Source organism: Camelus dromedarius, chromosome 32 (assembly GCF_036321535.1).
Source record: "Camelus dromedarius isolate mCamDro1 chromosome 32, mCamDro1.pat, whole genome shotgun sequence".
NCBI classification, from domain to species: Eukaryota; Metazoa; Chordata; class Mammalia; order Artiodactyla; family Camelidae; genus Camelus; species Camelus dromedarius.
In genome coordinates, this window is record NC_087467.1 from 14030115 (window position 1) to 14049087 (window position 18973).

Below are 18973 nucleotides of genomic sequence, written 5' to 3' on the forward strand. Positions count from 1 at the left end.
AGTTAGCTGCTGAAAAAGGAGTGGGTAAAGAACTGGGATGAAACTTTAGGCAGGTAAAGGGGTGTAGTTGATGGAATAGTGAAAGAATATTATGTGCAGCAGTAGCAGTAGCAGTTTCGTGGTAGGATTAAGCTCTTGATGGCTTTTTTCCTTGCATTTTACACAGATCAGAAACCCCTTGACCTTGCCCAGGGTGCTGAAATGAAACACATTCTTGTTGGTAATAAGGTTTGTAGAAATGGATTATATTTATATAATGCAGAACAAAATTTTGAATTCTTGAAATATATAGATGCATTTTTAATGAAAATGTATTTTCTTCACCAGGTCATCTACAAAGCATTGAAACGATATGAAGGCCCTCTCTGGAAGGTGGGTTGGGGTGGATTATTAATTATAAAACTGGAAGAACGAATTCTCAGGTGCTCTTTTTGTTAAAAGTTTTTTCTTTTCTTTTTCCCTGAAGTATATGTGATTTAATAATTCTTGGATCTTATAATGTAAACCATTTTTATACTGTTGGTCTTTACTAGGCTTCCACTGATTGTAGAAGTTAACTGTCTTTGGTGTTGGTCTCACACTTAAAGGTGACCAAGTTTGTACAGAACAGAATGGGGGGAAATTTTTTTTCTTAATCATAGAATTGCAGTATTATTTTTGTTATGAACATTGAACTATGGAGGACTCAGGAGGAACTTAATATGTGAATTGTCACAGAGCACACATATAAAATTTTTCTGGTTCTAAAAGTTTCTGTGTGTTTTGGAGTTCAGTTTTCTAGAATTACCTGTTTTAGAGCACGTAGTTTCTTTTGCATTTGCAAGCACTCCCTCGGTGTATTTATGTATATGTATGTTTATATTGTATAAAATAAATGTAGGATAATTCTCTTTTTTTAGAAGTTCATTTAGGACTTTGAGGAAATTGTCTTTGAAGCCCAGAACTGATACATTTCCTATAAATATCCCTGCACAGTATTGTCAGAACTGTAAACTGTGTTCACCGTTGATCTTATCAATATGGCATGTCTTCTATTCCTGTCACTCTGTAGTGGTATGTTTCCATTACTGCATCCAGTTCCTCAGTTCATGCTTGATCGTTTTTGAGTGTTCAGTGGTACTGTCTGGATGAAAGACTCCGATAGGACTGTCACAACTTAAATTAGTTTTTATCAGTCCAGTATTTCAATCTAGATACATCAGCTTGGAAAACCTTTGTCATTTTTCCCTTAGAGTTCAAGATTTTTTGGCTGGAGATTATTCTGGGTAGTGTTAGAACACGGAGTCCTTTCATGGTACAGGAAACAGTAAGTATTATGATCCTAATACTGATAGAATTGCTAAATCATCTAAATTTTGAATGATTTAAAGTTTTCACTGAAGTTTTCCTTTTTCCCTGATAATTTATATTTATTTTCAAGGCCTGATGCAGTCCATAATATTTATCGCCAGGGATGCAAACACCTAACTCAAGCAGTGTGCACGGTAGGATGACACACACATCTTTTGCTCAAACTGTGAAATCAGTTCTGCAAGTGATGGCCCTGAATCAGTGGTATAAGCTGCCTTGTAAAATCTTGGGGTAGAAGGCACTTGTGCAGTTGGCCCTCTTTATCTGTGGGTTCCACATCTGCAGATTCACCAAACCGTGGGTCAAAAAAAAAAAATACAGAAAAAAATTCTGGAAAGTTCCAAAAAGCAAAACTTGAATCTGCCATGTACTGGGAACTATTTACATAGCGTTTACATTGTGTTAGAGATTATAAGTGGTCCAAAGATGACTTTAAGTGTATGGAAGGGTGTGCATGGGTTATATGCAAATACTATGCCATTTCATGTGAGGCACTTGAACATCTGTGGATTTGGCATCCTGTAGGGGTCCTGGAAGCAATCCCTCACAGATGTTGAGGGATGGCTGTATTGTTTCTATTTGAGAACAAGTGAAGTTGTGGAATATCCATTTTTAAAATATAACCAGCTTTTAAAAATCTCCATGTATTGTGGGATGAGAGATGCATGAGCCAGAAACATTGATACAGAACTTTTACCATTTTGTATGTCTGTGTGTGTGTGTGTGTGTATGTTCACACATACATGTGCATGTACATAGCTACATATGTGTACTGTGTGTGTATGTATGTGTGTATTTGTACCTGGGTAAATCTGGATAATGGAAGTTTTTTTGGTGTTAAAGCCTATATCAAAATTGGGGTTTTTTAGGTTCTCCATATTCACATCTGGCTATTCACTTCTACCAGCCAAGAGGAGAAGTTTTTCCTCTTTACAGATTAGTCTAAGACTGGAGCCTAGACGTACTTTCTGTTTGCTGCTTCAAGTTCTTTAGTGTTGTCAGCATGCCACGCCGTCCACCCGCTCTAAAATTAGATTACGGCACCTGCTTCTCTGTGTGGATTCTTGGAAGACCAGTGGCATTGCCCTTGGGGCATCACAGACTTGTCACCTTCTGCAGTAGTCCAGCCTGGTTGCACACACTGGTCCCTTCAGTGCCCTCTCCCCCTTCCTCCCTTCGTTTTAGACCAGACAGCCTGGGAACCACTCTCCAGTCTTAGCCATCTAATCTTCATCTCTCCTGTTGGTGCAGTCTGGCCGTTCTCTTCTGTTTCAGCTTTTGAATCATTTTCTTAACACTGAGGTTTTTTTTCGGTTGGGTCCTTTCTCATTCTTGTCTAACTAAAAAAAAAAAGTTAAACCAGTGCTCCCCCCATCCTTTTAAAATTTTTGAATTTCCTGTTTTTTAGCTTCTCTTAGAATTGATTAGTTTCTACTGTGTTTTGCTTCACCTTGTCTTACAACTTTTGTTTCTTATTTAAATGTTGACTGAAAGCCTATATTTCTGAGTCTACATTGATACCAGGTAGTGAGCGTTCAGTGAGTGACTACCATAAGGCAGGCTGTGTTCACCTTCTAGATTCTTAAGGTGGAAGCTTTGGTTATTGATTTGAGACCTTTTTTCCTTTTCTAATGTAGGTGTTTACACCTATAACTTTCTTTTTATTGTGGTAAAATACACGTAACATAAAGCTTGTCTTAACCGTCTTTAAGTTCAGTAGCTTTACCTGTAGTCACTTCATTGTGCAGCAGGTCTGTAAAACGTTTCCATCTTACAGAACTGCAACTCTGTACCCACTGAACAGCAGCTCTTTGTTTCCCATACCCCCATCCCCTGGCGACCACCATTCTACTTTCTGTTTCTTTGAATTTGACTACTTTAGATACCTCATATGAGTGGAATTATACTGTATTTGTCTCTTTGTAACTGGTTTATTTCACTTAGCATAATGTCCTCAGGGTTCATCCATGTTATAGCATGTGACAAGATTTCCTTTTTAAGGCTGAATAGTATTCCATTGTATGTATAAACCACATTTTCTTTATCCATTCATCCATCAGTGGACATTTGAGTTGGCTTCTACCTTTTGGCTATTGTGAATGATGCGGCCACAAACATGGGTGTGAAAATACCTCATCAAGATCCTGATTTCATTTCTTTCTTTTGGAGATTTACCTGGATGTGAAGTTGCTGGGTCATGTGGTAGTTCTATTTTTAATTTGTTTAAGGAACTTCCATACTGCTTTCCATAGCTCCTGCACTGTTTTACATTCACACCAGTGGTACCGAAGGGCTCCTTACCGTAACACTTACTATTTCCCATGGATTTTTTTTTTTTTTTTGGACATCCTAATGAGTATGAGATGGTATCTCATTGTAATTTGACTTTCATTTCCCTAATGACTAATGATGTTGAGCATCTTTTTGTGTGCTTACTGGCCATTTGTACTTTGTCTTCAGAGAAATGTCTATTTACATCTTTTGCCTATTTTTTAATCAGATTGTTTTTTCTTGCTGGTGTTGAGTTGTAGGAGTTCTTTGTATATTCTGGATATTAACCCCGATCAGATACATGATTTTGAAATATTTTCTCCAGTTCACTGGGTTGTCTTTTCACTCTGCTGATAATGTCCTTTGATGCATGGAAGTTTTAATTTTTGATATAGTTCAACTTTGCCTATTTTTTCTTTTGTCACTAGAGCTATTGTTTTCATATCCAAGAAACTATTGCCAAGACCAGTGCCATGAAGTATTCCTCCTATGTTTCCTTGTAAGAGTTTTGTAGTTTTAGCTTTGACACTTAGGGATTGGCTTCTCCTGAGGTCTTTCTCCTTGGCTTGCAGATGGCGGCCTCCTTGCTCTGTCCTCACATGGCTTTTTCTCTGTGTGCAGGCATCCCTGCTTGTTCTTCCTCTCTTTATAAGGACATCAGTCATGCTGGACTAGGGCCCCACCATTGTGATTTCATTTTCCCTTAATTACCTCTTAAAAAACCCTGTCTCCAAATGTCATCTCACTGGGGATTAGGGCTTCAACTTATAAAGCCCATAATCAGGTTGAGAAAATTCTTATCCTTTCCTAGTTTACTCAGAGCCCTGATTATGAAAATCTGTTAAATTTTATTAAATGCTTCTTCCATGTTATTGAAATGATCATTTAGTTTTACTCATTCTATTAACATGGTTATCTTGATAGACTTTAGGGTGTTAATAAAATTAATCTTACATGGCTAGGACAAATCCCCATTGGTTATGATATATTATCATTTTAATAAATTGCTAATATTTTGTTAAGAATTTTTGCTTTTTTGTTCATGATGGATATTTGTATTTTTCTTGTGATATTTTATCTGGTCTCATACAATGAATCTAAAAATGTTTCTTTTCAGTTTTCTGGAAGAGTTTGAATAGGATTAAGTTACTGCTTCTGTACATGCTTGATAGAATTCACCTGTAGAGGCACACAGACCAGGGCGTTTGTGTGTGTGGCTTTCTTCGATTGCTATAGGGCTGTTCAAATTTTCTGTTTCTTCTTGGGTTGGAGTTTTGCCTTTCAAGAAATTTGCCCATTTTCTTGAGGTTATCATTACTGATGGTTAATAATATTCCAATATGTGGTGGTCCTCTTTGTCTCCTGTAATAATACGTTTTGTTTTGAAATCTATCTTGCTTGTTAGTAATATAATCACTCAGGCCTTCTTATGGTTACTGTCTACATAGTGTCTCCTTCTATCTAGTTACTTTCAGCCTATCTGTATCTTTGTTTATTTTCTGTCTTTTGTAGGTAGTATATATTAGGGTTCCTATTAATCATTCTGACATTTTTTGTCTTTTAATCAGTTTTCTTTTGAGAATATGTTCCAATTTTAATTCACATGTCAAGTAATTTGGGATTGTGTCCTTAATACTATGAGTGTTAAGTTCTGGAGAGTCTGAATTCTCTTATTTTTTCCATTAAATGTTATTTCCATCCTTTTAGGTCATTTTTTTGGCGGAGTGTGGATTATAAGCTGTGTTTCTTGGACAGCAGCTCTGGTCTGCATTCAAATAAGGTGTATTTCAGTGACTGCTTAGAATCTCTCCTGTGCATCAGCTAGAGATGTGAATAGACAGAATTTGGGGATCCTGTCTCTGGCCCTGGGTGCCTCCCCTACTCTCTTAGTATTGATGTCTGCCCAGCTTTGCTTTCTTAATTTCCAAAGGCAGACAGTTTTCTAGGAATGCTTTGCTGCTCCTGTGTCGGTGGGCGGGCTCTTCCGTTCCAGGTGAACAGTCTTGGTGGGTGCGGAACTTGCTTGCAGAGCCCCTCATTTCCTTTCCTCCCAGACAATGTCCTTCCCCACTGAGCCAGCCAGCTCTTGTTCACACGTCAGCTCCTCCTTGTCTCCTCTTCATTCTCTTACGCCCAGTTCACACATTGTACACAGCTCAAACAAAACATTCAGGAGAGTGGCATGAGTAAGAAATTGGAGCTGTGGTATTTAAAGGACCTTATAGCCCAAGTGCATGCTGTGTTATAGTTACTAGAAAGGATAAAAGGAAAAGTGCATACCTAGTGAACTATTTATTAGTATTTACTTTGAGTAACTAAGAATATGAAAGCCAAATTTGACATAGATAAGGAGCAATGCATTTGATACTCCAAACATATCAGTTTTTCTCAGTCGGTATTTTAAATGTTCTCTTGGGTATTGTCGTGTTAGTACTGTTAATTTTATGTATAGATAATTCTCGGGTTCTGTTCTATGTGCATGAATGCATTGTCTTACTGACTTCTTTATACCCAAGGTAAAATCTACTGATAGCTGCCTCTTCTTTATTAAATGCTTCGATGACACTATTCATGGCTTCAGGGTTCCTAAGAATAGCCTTCAACAGACAAGAGAGGTAATTTTATGGATTTTCTTTATCTTTCATAAAACTTCAAGAACATTTAAGAACATAAAGAATATAAGACAGGCTCTATATTAACACCCAACATCTTATTGATTGTACCTTTTTAATGGGAGTGATTATAGGAAGCCTTCAAAGTTTGGCTTATGAAATAAATTGTTTATCAACATGTACCTGCAGGTGTTTTCTGCTCATTTTTTTTCATTTTTTTTTTTTCATTTTGCGTCTGTGAATGTAAGAGGCTTTTATTGGTTTTGGAAAAAAGCCTGAATGGTTATTTAGTCTGGCCCTGGATTTATAGGTGAGGAAGCTGAAGCCTGTAAGATGAAAGAGGCCTCTGAAGTCGCGCAGCTTGCAAGTGACAGAACCTGGCTCCAGTGCAGGTCTTCTGACTCACTGCAGTGTAGACGCTGCCTGCCTTTGTGGTCAACTGAACGGCAGCAGCAAGCAGGGAAATTGGGATGGGCGTGACAAATTCATTGTGCTGTTATTTAATGGGGACTCCATATTCCTTTATAGCAAAGCCTGTCTTGTTTTTTTTTGTAAACTATGTAAGAGGTTAAAAGAATCTGTTTTCCAGAGTGGTTAATTTTGGCTTTGCAAAGAACCCTGAACAATCCAAAACATTGTCCAAATATTTCATAAAAGGGTGAGATTTGACCCTAAATAATGCTGTAAGAATTGAGGTAGAAGTAAGATAGGTATTTTTAGGGAAAATGTTACTTTTTTTAAATCACTGATTTTTTAAAAAATTAAAGCATACACTTGGGCAATTGTTGGCTCTCTCAAAATGATCTGAGTTTCTTGTGCTTATGACAAGTTAATAAAATTGTGTTTCTGGATACATTATTGTATAATAACTTATTCAGCAGTGTTGAGAACCTATAATTTTAAGTGAAAAATTCTTCCCCCATTATTAAGTTTTTATAGTATGTTGGAGTATTGATGAATATGTAAAGTTGTAGATGAAATTTTTTTAAATATTGAGAAAACTTTTTATCCAGACGTGTCACGGACAGGAGCCCTGCATCCTTATTCTCTTCTCGGGAATTTTTGTTTTGTTTTGCTTTTTTGAGGCCATGGTATTCTTTTCCCTCTAAGTAAATGTTATGCTTTCCAGGTCATTGTCATAATATTTTTTTGAGGAAAAGTGTACTTGACACTCATTTAAATCCTTGGATGATTCCAGGACTGGCTGGAAGCAATAGAAGAGCATTCTGCTTACAGCACTCACTACTGTTCCCAGGACCAGCTGACTGATGATGAAGAGGAGGATGCCGTTTCTGCTGTGGACTTGAAGGAATCCTTGGAGGTAAATAGGAAAATGTAACCTGACCTGTATCGCTAACTCTGTCACTCAGGATTTACCAAGAATTCTTATTTTAACATGAGGTTTTGAAATGAAGATTTCTGACGACTGTAGAGATAATATTGCTCTTTTCTAGTAACATCCTATTGCTATGTGTACTGTCCCTGCTGTGGTAATAACTCACATGTGTCTGTAGATAGGCTCTAAAGATAGGTATGTACGTATCTTTTCTGGTTAAAATTTTTATGTTGTACTCAGATTGTCATTCTGTTTTATGAAAATGAATATATGTATCTGCATGACTAGGACATTGTGCTGCACACCAGAAATTGACACATAGTAACTGACTGTACTTCAATTAAAAAAAAAAGTTGCCATTCTCTCTGAGAGCTGCCGCCAGTAGGGGGAGCATTGCTTCCCAGGCTGTCCTTTATGACTTCACCGCACATTTCAGAGTTTAAATAATGCAACCATAGTGATACCTTTCCTGGTCTGTAGTTTCATTTAAAACCACTCGTAAGCTGTAACTTCATTGATTAGAGGTAGGGTAAAGCGTCAGTAGTGAATGGAGAGGCCCTCACCTGAAGTGACACCAATGCCTCATCCACAGAGAAATGTCAACATAAGTAATTGAAATGAAATACGTATTTTTCTTCTTGGCATCAATTTTCTGGCCATACTTTTAAATGGGAGTGGGTGAGGAAGAATTAGAACTACGAAAGGAGGATGCGTTTCCGTCTAAATAATTATGTCAGAGCATGTGAATTTGCCTACTAAATTTAATCTTTTTTATGAAATGAATTTATTGCAGGATTTGAATGCTTCTAAGTCAACAACTCTAGTGAGTTTAAGTTTGCCAACAGCTAAGGAGTTTTATTGATATAAAGGCCTATGTAAACTTAAACAAGAAAGACATTTTGACACTTTTCAATCCCTAATCTTAATTTATGATTCAACATAAAAGAATTTGAACTCTTCCATGTGTTGTTGAAGACATACCACAGAATTTGACAGTTACTTTAACAGAACTCCTACTTTAAACCCTGGTATATAACGTGTGACAACTGTAAACATAATTTTCACATCAATGAACTTTGCAAAAGCCACATCTACCAGAGCATCTAAACGACATTAAAACTGCATAAATAAAGGAGGCTTAAATATCTGTGGCCAAAATTATGGCTAAAATATTTAGCATACTTTTGTTTTTCACTTGTTTAACTTTTAGTCAGTGTTCCCTAAGTGAAAAAGGAATCCTTTCCTATTGATTACCCTCAACATAAGGTAAATGATAAAAACTGGAAGGGCTTATAAATCACATCAGTATCTTTCCAACACTTACGGTAATTAAAAATTTTTTTTTGCTTATAATTTTAAGACCTTTTTAATGAAAGTTAGAGGTCAAATAAAATCATACTAACTTGGATACCGTTAAAAAACTTTCTTGGAGAAATATTTCTTCTTTAGGGTAATTTTCAAACTTTAGGGTTGTCAGCTGCAATTATACCTTGTATTTTATTCCTCATTTGAATGTTGTGTTCCTATGTTAACTTTAAAGCCATGGAGTTTTTGACTTCCAGATTTTATAGCATCTGGAGTCAACGATAGTTTCAGCCAGTGTTAAGTACTTTAAGTTTTGCAGTTTATACACAGATCTGCCTAACAGAATTTGAATGCTAATTCTGAGACTCTTGACTCTGTCTCAACTTCTGAAGGTTGGTTCAGAATGGTCAAATCTGAGATGAGCTTTGAGGTGAGTTGAATTGGAGCTTATGGTAGACTGGCTCCAGAATGCCTTTGATTCTTGGGTTCTTATGTTGCAAGGAAATCCTGGGACCATTTGTGAAATGGATCTATTGTAGATGTCTATAGACTTTCTAAAGGAAATTAGGAACTGTAGGACTGGAATATTCTAAAACTACCAGAATGAACATAAAATTAGCCTTATTTCCTCAGTCTGCTTTGGGACTAGTAAGTAGATCTAGAAGAAATCGGGAGAATGGGGAAAGTCCACACTGAAAAAGTGCTCCTGTTATATGATACTCTTCGTCCCCTGTTACGTCCGCCCAGAATGAGGGCCTTCAAAAACTTAAAACATTTTCTTTTAGCCCTCAGTGTGTCACTGCCTTGAGGTTAGGCCTACAGAGAGAAAAGTATAAGATTATAGAAATATTGGCCTTATGGTTGTTACCCTTATGGAAACTTGAAAATATTTTAGAAATGAAAGCTAGGAGAGAAATTCAAGCAAGCATTGGTATAGAACTTCACTGCCCAATATGATAACTGCTAGGTACTATTTACATTTAAATTAATTAGAATTAAATGAAAAACTCAGTTTCTTACTTAAATGAGCCACTTTTCATGGGCTCAGTAGCACATGTGGCTGTCACCTTGGACAGTGCAGCTGTAGAATGTTTCCATCATCGTAGAAAGTTCTGTTGGGTCAGACTGGCATAGGCTCTTAGAATTGGGGTGGTTCTAGGAAAACAGGGGTTTTATTCATTAAAAATATCTTGACTCCTGTAGGCTCTGAACTGTATCTGTGTTACAAGAAGTAATGAGCAGATGATGTAAAATGTTAAACAAATGAGAAAGTAGTATCAAGCTTTCCTCACTGAAGAATGAATGATTTCCAACTAAAGTGAATGCACAGAAAGATGAACGTACTTCAGCTCAAGGCTGATAAAGATTGGTACAGCCATACAAGAATGAGGCAGATTTATACATATTGATACATTTAAGATTTATAGCTAAGTGAAAAGGGCAAAGTATAAAATATTGTATCTAATGTGCTTCTAGTTGAGAGAAAGAACACGGACATATACACGCATTTGTGTAGGCTAGGTCATCCCTGGAAAGATAAGAAATTATTAGCAATTGTTGCTTTGAGACTGGAAAGAGAGAAAACAGGGACTCTAGGACTGATAATTATGTAAAGGAGAATTGCCTTTCTCTGTATATTCTTTTTTTTTCTTTTACTTTATGTAAATATTGCAGAATACATTATTTTAAGGATATATTAAGGATTACAATACAGATCCTTGATGTGGGTTTGGCTAGAGTTTGGAAGAGTTGGAGATGAGTTCTGGGGCACCATGAAGTATTGCAGGGGCAAGTTACTGGATTCTACAATCAGTTGTTCTTCAAGTTTAAATTCCCGTTAAGTGTCAATTGTTATATAATAAAATGGAGGCATTTTGGCATCTCCAGTTTGGTGTGTTTTGACAAACACCCTGTGTAACCATCACACTCATCAGGGTATAGAACATTTCTACCACCTCACAAGCCCTTGGGTGCCCCTTCCAGGCGGTGCCCTCCCCTCCATCTCCTGCAGCCCCCGATCTGCGCTCTGTCATTTTAGGCACTGTCAGCTGCACCCTTCTAGGATTCTGTGTAAATCGGATTGTACCGTATGTGCTCACCTCTCAGCCGTGTTGTGTGTATCAGTAGTTTTTCTTCTCATTGCTGAGTGGAAGGCAGTGTGCTCCTGTTCTTAATTAGCCAAATGTGTATTGTCTATGTAGCAAATAGCCTGGAATTAGTGACCTCTCTGCCAGCTGATCCACTCCTCCCTAGGTGCCCACCCCCTTGATGTTACATTTTTCAACTGTCCCATAGGCCAGGGATCATAAAGTAGTTTAACATCAACTGATGTCTGACCAAACCAACAGTTTGGGTCTGAAATCTGGGAGGCCAGAAGTAGGAGCAGGAGGCTGTGGTGGGTGCCTCCCCTGGGTGCCTCCAACCCTCTGGGGCCTAGGGCTGTGGCTGTGCTTCTGGTATTGCAGCACTGCTCATGTGGGAGCCCATTTATGTAGACTAAATAAAAATTAAAAACCTAGAAGGAGTCCCTGACATAAAGTGAGTGGCATAGAAGTCAGTGAGACACCATGCTGGGCTCTGCAAAGAACCCATAAGCATTAGCCTTCACAGATGGATTTTTAGGGTTTTGTAAAATAGCTGCTAAGAGGAAATGATAACAAATTGGAGAACGTCAGTTTTTTTTTTTTAACTCTATTAATAACCTCTTTCTTTTTAGTATCAGTTAAATGACATTAATTGTTTAGAAGACACACATTTGTACTGAACTGTAAAACAGTATGTGTAAATCGAATCTTCTCCATCAGACCTATTATGTACCTCTGAAAACAAGTGAATTGTGGATCCGAGGAACTTTTTTCAGTAACTGTCCAATAAGCCAAGGGAAGATGAATGTGACTCAAGTACTGGGGGATGATGCTGTGGAAAGGGTTTCTTGTCTTTAATTAACCACAGGAATATCATGTCGATTACACACTCGCAGACGGCAGTGAAGCCTGTGCCCGCTTTTGTGCCCCCAGCTAACTTTCACCACAGAAGGGAAAAGAGAAAACAGTAGCGTTGGCGCGCACACGGGCAGGAGTATTAAATATGTATAGAGTGAAAATGACAATTTCCTATTAATATATTATGAGTGATACATTTGGCTGTGAAGTGCGGCTTTTCAATAGCCCCCAGATAGACTTTTTTTTCCTGCCTTCAATGTGTATTCACAGGCTACGTCTTAAAAAATTATCCAGCATTCCATTTCTCTTTGTGTGATGTTTTAAATTGCATAATGTGGGTATTCTCAAAAAAAAAAAAGGAAATGTGAATTGCATTTTTATGTTGTTAGAGCTCTCAAAACAGAGTAATGTAGATTTTAAAGAGAACATTGCCTGTCACTAATGTGGTACCATGAATAATTCTGCTGTGGTTGAGCTGAGCTTCATAAGCACTGAAAAATTTATAAGGTGAAAAAGGTGCTTACCTATGTCACCTTGGCACATAGGTCTGATTTAGGGGGAGTGTTTGGTGTTGAGCCAGTTGAGATTAGGAGTACAAAGTAGGGAAGATTCACAGGCTAAATATTATTACTCTACCGACAACAATGTGATGCCTAATATTAATAAGGTGAAGGTTCTCATATTTTTTATTACCATAAACCAAGTTTACAATGATGATTTTCTTGCTTCTTAATCTGCTTTAAAGGGAAATTGTAACTAGAACTACCTTTAAAATTACATTGTTAATATAATGGATTTATCTGATTTTTTTCATCTTGGACTTCCAAATCTACTAAAATAGGATGCAACTTACATCATGAAACTCTGTATTTATGTTTCACTTTTTATGGCTCTAAATATGTAGAAATTTCAAATTACAAGGAAGAATGCTTCACCTTATTTTTATAAGCTTTTACTTACTAAGAAAATGTTCTTATTGGTCTGATTACATGGGGGCTATGTGCACTTAGATTGCGGAACGAAAATCAGCTTGTGTTTTCCAAATGTTAGTACCATCTGGATTTTTTTTTCCATAACAAACGATTTTTAAAATATATTCTTAAGGAATGCATTTTATAATTTCTCAAATTTAATCAAGCCCACTACAAGTGCTAAATGAGAAAAATCTAACATCTCAGGTATATATTGTGTAGTAGTTATTAGAAGTAATTAATGCAGTGGTGTGGTATCTACATGACATGTTGAATGTATTTAGAATTTAGAAAAACTTATTTTTATTAATTTGTACATGATTAAATGTTATGTTCAATTTCTAAGCAAAATTTCTCTCACCTTTATCTCTGTTAGGAATATGTCCCAATTATTACAGTGTATTAACCTGTGAACTGAAAGTTTTGATGGAAACATAAAAGCATTTGTACTGTAAAAATCCTTTATTAGTTTAACTTTGTCTTCTTTTTTTCTTTTCCAGAAAGCACAGACATGCCAACAGAGACTAGATAGGGAAATTTCCAACTTTCTCAAAATGATTAAGGAGTGTGACATGGCTAAAGGTAAAAACAGACAACCCCCCCCCCCCATTATCCTAGGTGTTGACCCTTTCTACTTTTGTTAGACTGTACATTTGGTTTTAAATTCAGAATTGTATTTGGAAAACAGAGTTAACGTTAACTTTTTGAGGCTGTAAATTCATCTTGGCTGTGTAGTGAGAATTTTGTTCATGAATTCTGGAAGAACTTGGATTTTTGAGTTCAGTTGTCTTGGGTTTGAATCCTTGTTCTGCCACTTGTTGATTGTTACTTTTGAGCAGAACATTTAATTTCTGAGCCTCAGTTTCCTTACCTATAAAATGAAGGGGTTGGTAGTTTCCAGATCTTGGCCTTCTGCCATTCTCTGTATACATGAACTTGTCCAATTATTAATCTACCTTCCAAGAGTAGCTATTTATACCTTCATTCTCCATTAGTTATGAATTTACTAAGAATTAACTAAATACTCCAAAAATCAAAATACAATCCAATAGAAAATTCAAAATCCCAATATAAAATCCAATACAAGGGGTGGGGGGTTTAGCTCAGTGCAGATCGCATGCTTGGTGTGCAAGAGGTCCTGGGTTCAATCTCCACGGCTTCCATCAAAGGGAAAAAAAAATCCGATACAAAAATTAGGTTTTGAGAAAAAATTGTTTATTACTTTATAAATTAAACTATCGCTTTAGACTTCAGCTATGATGTGTTTATAAATAACTCCACTAAAATTGAATCAATTTAGTTGTCTATGATTTTGTGATTATTTTAATCATGATGTAGTTTATGTGTGCCCAGAGAATTTGAAGAAATGTTAATATTAGAGTAAACTGAGCATGAATGCTCTGTATCTATCCACGTGTACCTTGGGCATCTCTTTGCTTCAGTTCAGCAAACATTTATTTACATCAGTGACGACAGCTTTGTGAAGGATAGCAGTCAAGTCCTTTGGATTATTGATTGCAAACTGGAATTTTTTTTTACTTAGTGCTATTCATCCTCAGTAGACTTTTAAAATAATAGCAGCTTCGTTAGATATAATTCACATAAGCCTAGAATTCACCTATGTGAAGTGTACCGTTTAGTGGCTTTTAGTATATTCAGAGTTATGCAACTAGACATCAGTGGGCTTTTAAAATACCATCTTCACCAAGAGCCATCAAAATGAAACAGATACTAACAACATTTAAAAGATGTAGAAACTGTACAGAGTGAGATGAAATACAAAGGCTAATTTCTTTAACCTGGGTAGAAGAAAGAAATGATGTCAGAACTACAACCAAATTAAGTTTTTTTTTTTCTTTTAAACATTAAGTCAAATCTCTTGGTTCAGATCACCTGTATGACCCTTATGTCCCTTATAATGATGGCATGCACCATTTGTGCTCTCAGAGGCATAATACTTAGTACTACAAGAGAGATTTCATTTTGGACAGTGCCATCTGGGAAACTTGGATATATTTGACTTTGATCTGACAACGCTATTTCATATATCTACAAAAAAAAAGTCAGTGGAAAAAAAAGTCAATGGGTTTATACATAAACAATTATAAACATTATTTTCTGAAAGACTGGTGTAGATAAATTAAACTACACACGTAAATGCTAAGTAAATAGGGTTGAGATGATTTCATGAATGGAACTGAAGAGTTTTGAAGGTAGCTGAGTCTGATCTTAACGCCAAAGGATTGTACAGAATAATCCTGCACCATGTGTTTTATTAAAGGAAGCTGATAGATACACATCCTGCTCCAGACTGCCTACGTAGTTTGCCAGTGACTTCTCAAGATGAAAAACTGAAGTGTTTATGGACAGAGTCCAGATCTTGTGGCTGAAATTGTTAGTTGTCTTACATTTTAATTTTAGTACAAGACTGAATGAACATGCACTTTAAGAGTCAACATCCTTCTTACTCCGTCTCCTGTATCCAGTTGTGCTGCGGCAACCCAGGTCACTGCGGCAGCCTGCCCTTTCATCTCCCTGCCTCCAGGGAACCCCCGCATTCCATCTCTCAAGGGAGTTGAATCGAAAGACTTGACGGAACTCTTCCAACTCAAATTCTGTGAATTTACTGCATTATTGCTGCCAGGTTAATTTTAGAAAGTTACTTTTTCTTTTTATAAGTTTTTTTTGTTGTTGAGAAAATCTTTTTAAGTGTCCTTGAAACTATAGAATAAAATGCAGACTCTATCCTGGCCATTTAAGGACTTTCATAGCCCGATCACAAACTGATTTTTCAACTTTATTTACAATTCTTTCTTCCCATAACCCCCGTAAACACTTTTGATCAAACACTTGTCTTTGGCCCAAAATGTCTTCTATTAAAATACTTACTTTTGTTTTCATGAGTGGACCTTAAACCTAATTTCTGTCTGGATTAATGCCAAATTTATGTTTCTGGCATTGGCAACATATTCAAGGGGTGCAAAGAATGCAGTATTGAAATCTCTACTATTTTATCTTTGCCAGAAGTCTGGTTGCATTAACAAATAAAATCACCCAAACGTGTAAACTTTTGAAAGACTTCCTGAAGGTAGTGTAGCCAGTCTCTCCTTCTAGACAACCCTATGTGTATCCTTGTGTAGTAGCCAGGTTTTGACCATTATAAATAATGTTGTATTGTGCATTTATATTTGATCACATCACTTTATTACCATAGGATTTTTGTTGGGGGGAGGAGAGGTAATAGGTTATCTATTTAATTATTTTCTTAATAGAGGTATGGAACCCAGGACCTCATGCATGCTAAGCATGCGCTTTACCACTGAGATATACCCTCACCTCATTATTTTTCAATTGTGAAAAGTCCATTGCATTACCTCTTCAAAGTTTGCTGCTTCATTGTTTTATTCTTTTCTGCAGAAATTCCTCATGGGTGTTTGTTGAACCTTCTTATTTTATCCCCCACCTCTTAGTTTCTCACTCCGTTTCTGTTTTTCTGGATTACATTCTGAGTAATTTCCTCAGATCTATTTTCTAGTTTCATTTTCTTTCTTAATTTGGTCTATTTTTTCTGTTTAATCCCTTCGACTTTCTAATCCTAGTTGACTTTTTTTTTCTTCATAATTCTAGAAGTTCCAGGTGGTGGTTTTTAAAGTTTTAATATTTCCATAGAGGCAAGTCCTTTCACATTACATCTGTTTCTAATTTTATCTCTAATGTAAAGTGTATAAAGTCAAAGCCCTTTTCAGCACGTTCTTGTATATCAGGTTGTGCGGCTAATTCTTTGTTTTGTTTGCTAACTGTCCCTTGGGAATGGATAGCTGCCTTCACAATGGATTTTACCTGTTTATTGAGAGCTTGTTTTTTCTGCCTCCTGGATTATGAAGGTGTCCCTGCACAGTAGTTTTGTGTCTGTTTCCATTGAGGATGTAAAGGTTTTTCTGGTTCTAGGATAACGGCTGTAGAGTTGGATTTCATAGCCAGATGTGGCACTAGCAGAGAATTTGTGTCATGATTCCCACCCAGACCTCAAGGCAGGAAATGCCCTTCTTCACTGCTTTCCCTGAGCCCAAGGGCAGTTTTCCCATTTCTGCTTTCACTGGGCTACTACCCCTTTACAAGGCCTTGCTTTGCTTGGTGGGACCAGAGCCAGGTCTCCCCCTCATTTGGATGTGAAGGGGCCACAGTCAGTGCCCTGCTTTATGTCCCCGCTGACCTCTGACATCCCTGTGCTTGACCCCCACCACCTCGTGCCCCTCCCCCCAGCATGTGCCTGTTCCATCAGCCTTGACTTTCCTGTTGGTTTCCAGCGTATCTGGGATTTTGTTCTTTCAAACTCTGCTATGTATTATCTTATTACTTTATTCAGCATCCTTATGGGTTGGGGTTGAGGGATGTTTCTCCATCAACTTAGCCAGGTACCACAAGTGTCCCATGTGCTTTCTAAGGTAAAATATATCAATCCGTAAGTTATATTATCTAGAGTGATAGCAAGCACATTTTTTGTGCATTATTCTGTGTATTTTACGTATATTAACTCATTTATTCCTTATAACAACCTTAAGTAGTACATACAACTATTACGTCCATTTTCTAAATAACAGAGGCACAGAGAGCTTAGGTAACTTGCCTAAGGTCACATAGCTGGTAAAAACCAGAGTCAGGGTTTGGTCCTAGACAGCCTGGCTCCAGGACTGCTGTTAGCCAATAGAGAGTCTGGACTAAATCGAGAATTCTGTGTTTATTCTTAAACCTTTGATTTGAGAAGAAGAAAAGTTTATAGATTTCCGTATCTAGATCTACAGTGAAAGATAGAATTTGTTGAGGACAATCACATTCGCTTTGCTGCTGCAGTTGAGGTGGTGTTCAAATCCATATTGTCTCCCGTTCAGAAGTTCAAGGGGACAGTAGGATGGATGTAATAGGACTAAGGTTTCCAACTCACAACAAAGAAATCCTCTTTACTTTTCCTGTCAATTTTTTTTCCCTTCTCTTTTCTTGTCCCAATGTTCTTTCTGGTGTTTTTATCTCAGGGAACGCATCACTAGTTCACATAATTCCCCAAGCCCAAACCTTGGAGTCATCTTAACCTCCTAACTGTGGTGCACATTCCATGTCTCATGAGTCATGTTGTTCCTTCTGTGTATCTGCCATCAGTACGCTGACGTGGGCCACTGCTGTCCTGCCCGTAGGTGCCAGCACTTCTTGTCTGGCCATGCTGCCTCCAGTTGTGTATTCCTCCATTTCCCTCCATGGACTGTCCCACAGCATAGTTGGAGAGGTACCTCTGAAACACAGATCGGGTCTTGTCACACCCTCACCAGAAGCCTTCAGTGCCTTAGGGTATAATCGAACTCTTAACTTGACTGACTTTGACCCATGTCTCCTCACTTCAGCAGTTTCACCTCTGCATTCCTTTTACTCTGTGCTCAGCAGCACTGAACTTTTCTCGTGCCTTAGGTCTTAGCATATGTTGTTCCCATTGTGTGAAACACTAACTTTTCATCATTTAAATGAAGCTTCTAGAAACTTCTTGGCTTCTCTAACACTTGCCTAGGCATTCTTTTTTCTTTTTTTTCTTTTTTTGATTGAATGTTGATTTACAATGTTAATTTCAGGTTACAGCAAAGTGATTCAGTTATATGTATACATATATATTCTTTTTTAGATTCTTTTCCATTATAGGTTATTATAAGATATTGAATACAGTTCCCTGTGCTATATAGTAGGTCCTTGTTGTTCATTTTATATATAGTAGTGTGTATATGTTAATCCCCAAATCCTAATTTATCCCTCCCCCCACCCCTTTCTCCTTGGTAACCATAGTTTGTTTCTGCGTCTGAGAGTCTATTTCCAGTTTGTAAATAAGTTCACTTGTACCATTTTTTTTTTAGATTCCACATAAGTGATATCATATGATATTTGTCTTTCAAAAATATGGAACACTTCACAAATTAGGGTATCATTCTTACTATGTGTTTCCAAATCAGCCTGCACTTTCCCTGTGGTGGCACTAACCCCCTTTAATGCAACTCTTTTCTGCTCCCGTTTCCCCTCTGGGCAGACCCAGCCTCCTTGGGTCTTAGAAGGGGCAGGAAGACAGGCCACGACAGTCGCAACAGCCCAGGCCTGTGATCCAGGGCCCTGGAGAGGGAGCTTCTGTCCTGGATCTAGGCTTCCTTTCAGGCA

The 18973-nt window shown here is 37.4% G+C and overlaps 1 protein-coding gene across 4 annotated transcripts in view; it reads left to right on the top strand.

Annotated features, from left to right (window-relative positions):
* The window catches only part of OSBPL1A (oxysterol binding protein like 1A), a 154622-nt gene that overhangs the window by 38415 nt on the left and 97234 nt on the right, over nucleotides 1–18973 (top strand). For all 4 annotated transcript variants that reach the window (XM_031439047.2, XM_031439046.2, XM_031439049.2 and 1 more), the window contains 7 exons: nucleotides 167–228; nucleotides 328–372; nucleotides 1233–1306; nucleotides 1421–1484; nucleotides 6138–6236; nucleotides 7432–7554; nucleotides 13288–13369. In XM_031439047.2, the coding sequence (XP_031294907.1) occupies nucleotides 167–228; nucleotides 328–372; nucleotides 1233–1306; nucleotides 1421–1484; nucleotides 6138–6236; nucleotides 7432–7554; nucleotides 13288–13369 (549 nt within the window). The remainder of the gene's footprint in view (nucleotides 1–166; nucleotides 229–327; nucleotides 373–1232; nucleotides 1307–1420; nucleotides 1485–6137; nucleotides 6237–7431; nucleotides 7555–13287; nucleotides 13370–18973) is intronic.